The sequence below is a fragment of the Schistocerca serialis genome, unplaced genomic scaffold, assembly GCF_023864345.2.
Source record: "Schistocerca serialis cubense isolate TAMUIC-IGC-003099 unplaced genomic scaffold, iqSchSeri2.2 HiC_scaffold_70, whole genome shotgun sequence".
Lineage (NCBI taxonomy): Eukaryota > Metazoa > Arthropoda > Insecta > Orthoptera > Acrididae > Schistocerca > Schistocerca serialis.
The window spans coordinates 137,985-143,319 of record NW_026048299.1 but is presented as its reverse complement, the minus strand read 5'-3'; the positions used below and the strand labels follow the sequence as shown (position 1 = coordinate 143,319).

Here is a 5,335-nt window from a genome sequence, read left to right as displayed (position 1 = left end):
CTCGAGTTGTGGCAGTTGCACCGGGTAGTGCCGCAGGGACGACCTAACATACGCCGCCGTTCCGCCGCCGTGGGTCGGCCGGTCGGTGCGGTAGCAGCTGTAGTTTGCGACCCTGACGTGCACACCGGGTTTTAGGAATGTTTCACAGACGAGGCAGATGTCTACTGCCTCGCTGTATAGAAATTCCCTGAATTCACCCTGCTGCGGTATGAGACTGTTTGCGTTAAAAACGCAAATAGTCAGGCCATGGGTATGGTCGTTATCCATGACTGGGGGGCTGGGCGATGGCCTGGAGGGCCGTCGCAGCTGCGGAGACTAGACTGGGTAGTTGTGTCATGATTCTGTTTAATGTTTGCAGTAGCGTCTGCAGATCATCTGTGATAGCGCTCGCGGCCGCGGTGGCGGGTGGCGCTGGGGCTGTACTAGGCTGGCACTGTTTTGCGATGGGTGTCTGCGCAGCAGGGGCAGCCTGTCCATTTCCGGCGCGGGTCGGGGGGGGCGGTGGGAGTAGCCCAGCAGCACTGGGTTCCGACTGTGTGTTGGTAGGTGGTTGCAGGTTGCGGGCGGGTAGGCGGCGTTCACCGCGAGGCGGGGCCTGCTGTTCAGCAGCCCGTCTCCCGGCAACGGACGCAAAACTGACTCCTGGCTGCACTTTTTTGGCGGCCTTGCCACGCTTGCGGGATTTGAATGCGTTACAGCCCCTGTAGCTGGCAACATGCGGCTCACTGCAGTTGCAGCATTTGGGCTGTTCGTCGCGCTTTTTTTCGCAATCACGGCTTTGGTGTGCACCTGCACACTTTACGCAACGCGCGGGCATGGTGCAGTTGTGTGCAACATGGTCTAAGCCTTGGCAAGAGTAACACTGAAGCCTCTTGCCTTTGGCCTTGAGTAGTTCGACTGAAACGTCGATGTCCGCAATTTTGTCGAGTTGGAAGATTTTCCTGTTGTCCTCGTTGTCCACTAGGACGACAAGGAACAACGGCATCTTTTTGTGCGTACGCGGCGATGTCATTAATTCTACCGTGCGCGCGGAAAAACCCGACTCCGCGAGTTCTTGTTTAAGGTGGGTAGGGTCCATCTTGATTGGCAGGTGACGTATAACCACCTTTAGTAGCTTCAGGGACTCGGTGTTGTGGGTATAGCAATGGAGTCCCTGATCCCTAACGAGGTCCATGAGCTTTTTGTGCTCGTCTATGGATGCTGGGAGGATCTTGTAGACGTTGTTCGCTTGGACTTTGAATGACTTTACTTCCACCACATCTTTAATCATGCGGCGGAGGTCCATGAACTCGTCGTCCCACGTCACGACTACTGGAGGGGGGCGTGTGTGTTTACGTGCTGGGGCGGCGGGTTCCGCTTCCATGACAACTTCGGTTGCCTCTGCGAACCGATTTGATGTGGCTGGCGGTGGGGCGAGCACCTTCTCCAGCCTTTTGGGCTTGGCAGTGTGCCGCCGGTTTGGTACGGTAAAACCGTCTTCCTCGGCAGCAGGGGGCGCTGTGGGGGCGTCTGCAGCAGCAGCCTTCTTTTTTGTTTGGCGCCCTTCAGGCGCGGTTGCTGCGGTTTGTTCCTCAGAGTCAGAGGTGGCTGGTCGTTTCCGTGATGCCTGTTGCACATCCATCGGCATTTCTGCCGATAAAAGTGTCCCCAGGTTGGCTTCAGGAATTCCTAGTAGAACTGGCGTTGTTGGGTGCCGTGTTGGGTTTGGGTGGTCGCTGTCAGTCAGTCCCTGTACGGCGAGGACTGGCGCACTAGCGGCTTCTTCACTAGGATTGTCCGTTGGGGCGATCAGCAGCGCACTGGCTTCTTGAGTAGCCAAGACTGGTGACGCAACACCATTCGGGGCCGCCTCCGCCGGAGCAGCAACATCTTGAGTTGCTACACCCAGCAGGGCTCCCGGCGGAACAATCGCCTCTTCTATGGCCGAGCGCGGCAGTTCACTCAGCGGAAAGGAAGACTCTGTTTGCGGCTGTTGTGCCAGGGCGGCGGCTAAGTCGTGGCGCACGAAATGTTCGTACGCCTTTGCCGCGGCCTCTTTTTCTGCGGGTGTATTTGGCTTTGCTAAGCGGTTCATAATCACATACAGCTCAACGGCAGAGATGGGGCGGTAGCCTGAGGGGGCGCAGGAAGCGCCGACCGTGGACGCGGTATCGCTGTAGGCGGGTGGTGTGGCGGATGTTGCCGCCGACAGAGTGCGATCTGTCGGAACAACATCCTCTATGGCGGTTAGGGAGCTATTATTCGGGTCCATGGGGCACCTGTAATTGAGAAAGAAAAGATGTAGATATCTAACTCTAGTGATCGCGGACTGGTCCCACGTGAAGGGGGTCCTGGATCACAGCGTGCCCTAACGTTCCCTAGGCGTGACGCAAATCGATTCCTGAATCGATTTGTGCCACAGCCAGTTGCAGATAACACGACAATTTTGCCGCTAACCAACCCGCGCGCGAGTAGTCAGCAGGAGAGACAAGCTTTTGCTTTTGCCACGCGGACGCCGTTGACCAACGCACCTTAACAAAGGCGCGCAGACAAAGACGCGCGAGAACAATAGCGCGAGCGAGACAATAACAGCTGCGGTGAGCCAGAGCGTCCTCTCGCTACGGCGGCTCAGCGCAGACTCTGCTCTGCGCCCAGCGCGCCCGCCGCCCCCCTATATAGACTCTGGCCCGCCCTCCCCCCACCACGCGCAACCGAGGGCATATAAGCGCAGCACGGAGGCGCGCGGGCCCGTTGTCAAGGCAGCACCGGACGCCGCGCCGCACCTAACCTCCACGCACGCCGCTCCGCTACCGCTACCGCTACCGCTACCGCCATGGCCCGCACAAAGCAAACGGCCCGCAAGTCCACCGGCGGAAAGGCGCCGCGCAAACAGCTCGCCACCAAGGCGGCGAGGAAGAGCGCGCCCGCCACCGGAGGCGTCAAGAAGCCCCACCGCTACAGGCCGGGCACCGTCGCCCTGCGAGAAATCAGGCGCTACCAGAAGAGCACAGAGCTGCTCATCCGCAAGCTGCCATTCCAGCGCCTAGTGCGCGAGATCGCCCAGGACTTCAAGACCGACCTGCGCTTCCAGAGCTCCGCAGTCATGGCCCTGCAGGAGGCCAGCGAGGCCTACCTCGTCGGCCTCTTCGAAGACACCAACCTGTGCGCAATCCACGCCAAGCGCGTCACCATCATGCCCAAGGACATCCAGCTCGCGCGCCGCATCCGCGGCGAGCGCGCCTAAACCGCGCCGCGGCACCGCACCGCACAAACAAAAACGGCCCTTTTCAGGGCCACTAACATCTCTCCGTCGCGAGCAAACTTTGTCGGTCGCCTGCCTCTCGCCCCGCAACCCAAAAACAAAAACCACCACTTCCCGTCCGTCCGCCACACCCGCTCACTCTGCCTGCCTGCTAGCAGCGCGCAACAATCACACATCATCCCTCCCCGGCGCTCAAAGCGCACAATACCCAACGGCCGACGTCACACCGCACGGGTGGCTGGCCGGCCGCCGCTTTCGTTTCGAAAACAAAAAAACCCGCACTCCACTCCGACGGCCAACGGCCAGGCAGGCGCGCTCGCTCGCTCTACACGCCACCGAAATCCCCGCCGACTCCTTCCACATCTCAACGTGCCCCCCGTTGCAAAACATAACACACACAAAGGAACAAAACAAAACAAAGACCAGACACGACTCGACTCGACAAGACAGACATCCGAGAAGAACGAACGCAGGCAAGCCAACCAACGTATTCAAACAAAACAACGTGACAGAAAACCAACCGTCGGCCGCCGCCACAAACACGGCGACAATCAACCACGACAACAACAACACCGCTTACCGCTACCGCCGCCCACACCCGCCACCGACCCCCGCAATCCAACCACCACGGCACGCAAACAGCATCCCCACGGGCATACAGACAGACACCCACACCAAACGCAACACGACAATCAAAACCTTCCCCGACGTGCTTTGATGGCCCTGAGAAGGGCCGTTTTGGGCCGCGCGTCTCTTGCGCGCCACTAGACGACGACGGGGGGTGGGGACGACGGAGTCAAGCGCCAAACCCTTCCTTTCCCATCTCTTTCTCCTCTACTCTACTTCTTCTTCTTGGGCGAAGCCTTCGCCTTAGACGGCGTCGTCGCCTTCTTCGGGCGCGGCGCCTTCGGCTTCTTCGTCGGAACCTTGGCGGCCTTCTTCGCCTTCGACGGCGACTTGGCCTTGGCCGGCTTGGCCGCAGCCGCCTTCTTCGCACCCGCGGGAGCGGCCGACGCCGCAGACGCCTTCTTGGCGGCGCCCGCCTTCCGACCGGTCGCCGCCTTCACGCCACCAGCCTTCTTTGCGCCGGCCGCACGGGCGCCCTTCTTCTCCTTGCTGGCCGGAGCGGCGCGCTTCTTCTTGGCACCGCCAGCACGAGCCTTGCCGCCCTCGGCCGCCCCCCCGCCGCCGGCGCCGGCAAGCTTGAACGAGCCGGACGCGCCCTTCCCCTTCGTCTGCACCAGCTCGCCCGCCACGACGGCCGACTTGAGGTACTTCTTGATAAACGGCGCCAGCTTCTCCGCGTCCAGCTTGTAGTGCGCGGCTATGTACTTCTTGATCGCCTGCAGCGACGACCCGCCGCGCTCCTTCAGACTCTTGATGGCGGCCGTCACCATCTCAGAGGTGCGCGGGTGCGCAGGCTTGGCGCGCGGCTTCTTCGCAGACGACGCAGACTTGGCCTTCTTCGTCGTGCCGGTGGCGGCGGGTGCCGCAGCAGTCTCGTTCGTAGCCGCCTGATCTGCCATTTCGACGACGCGCGTAACACACAGCGAGAGCGAGCGGGACGGCAGGCACGCAAGCACAGCACAGCAGCAGAGCAGAGAATCACAAGGCCCAGCCAGTGTCGCGGGCGGGCGCGGACGGCCGAGAGAGCGGCCGCCACTCTGCGCGCCGCCGCGCCGCGCCTCCCGCGCTTGCTACCGCCCAACGTCCGACAGCCTGTGCGGAGCAGCCCCAAACCTGCGCCACAACCGCCCGCGCCTTTCAAACCACCGAGGATGGGGCTACACACAGCCACACCACAGTCGCCAACCAGTCGCCACGGCAGCGCCGCAAACCACGGCCAAACTGCAGCTACCGCGCGCTACAGCCTGGGTCGGCCCGCCGAGAATCGCCGCCCCCGCCCAAATGCCGCCCCCACAGCCCCAGCCGACGACCCGCCACAATGGCCAAACCTTCGGCAAAACTCCCACACCGTCGCCGCGGCAGCCCGGCCAGCGCGGCCGGCGCCACAGCCACACAAGCCGAGGCGTGCGGCGATGACGGCCGTGCAAACGCGCCTCCGCCGCCCCATCGCCTTCCGTCGCCCTCCCG

The 5,335-nt window shown here is 62.0% G+C and overlaps 1 protein-coding gene across 1 annotated transcript; it reads right to left on the bottom strand.

Annotated features, from left to right (window-relative positions):
- Positions 1–259: 259 nt before the first annotated feature.
- LOC126449164 (uncharacterized) lies at positions 260–2,251 on the bottom strand. The gene is made up of 2 exons (XM_050091010.1): positions 1,166–2,251; positions 260–757 (listed from the first exon to the last, which is right to left on the bottom strand). Exons 1-2 carry the CDS (start codon positions 2,249–2,251, stop codon positions 260–262), a joined length of 1,584 nt encoding a protein of 527 aa, XP_049946967.1.
- Positions 2,252–5,335: the final 3,084 nt, after the last annotated feature.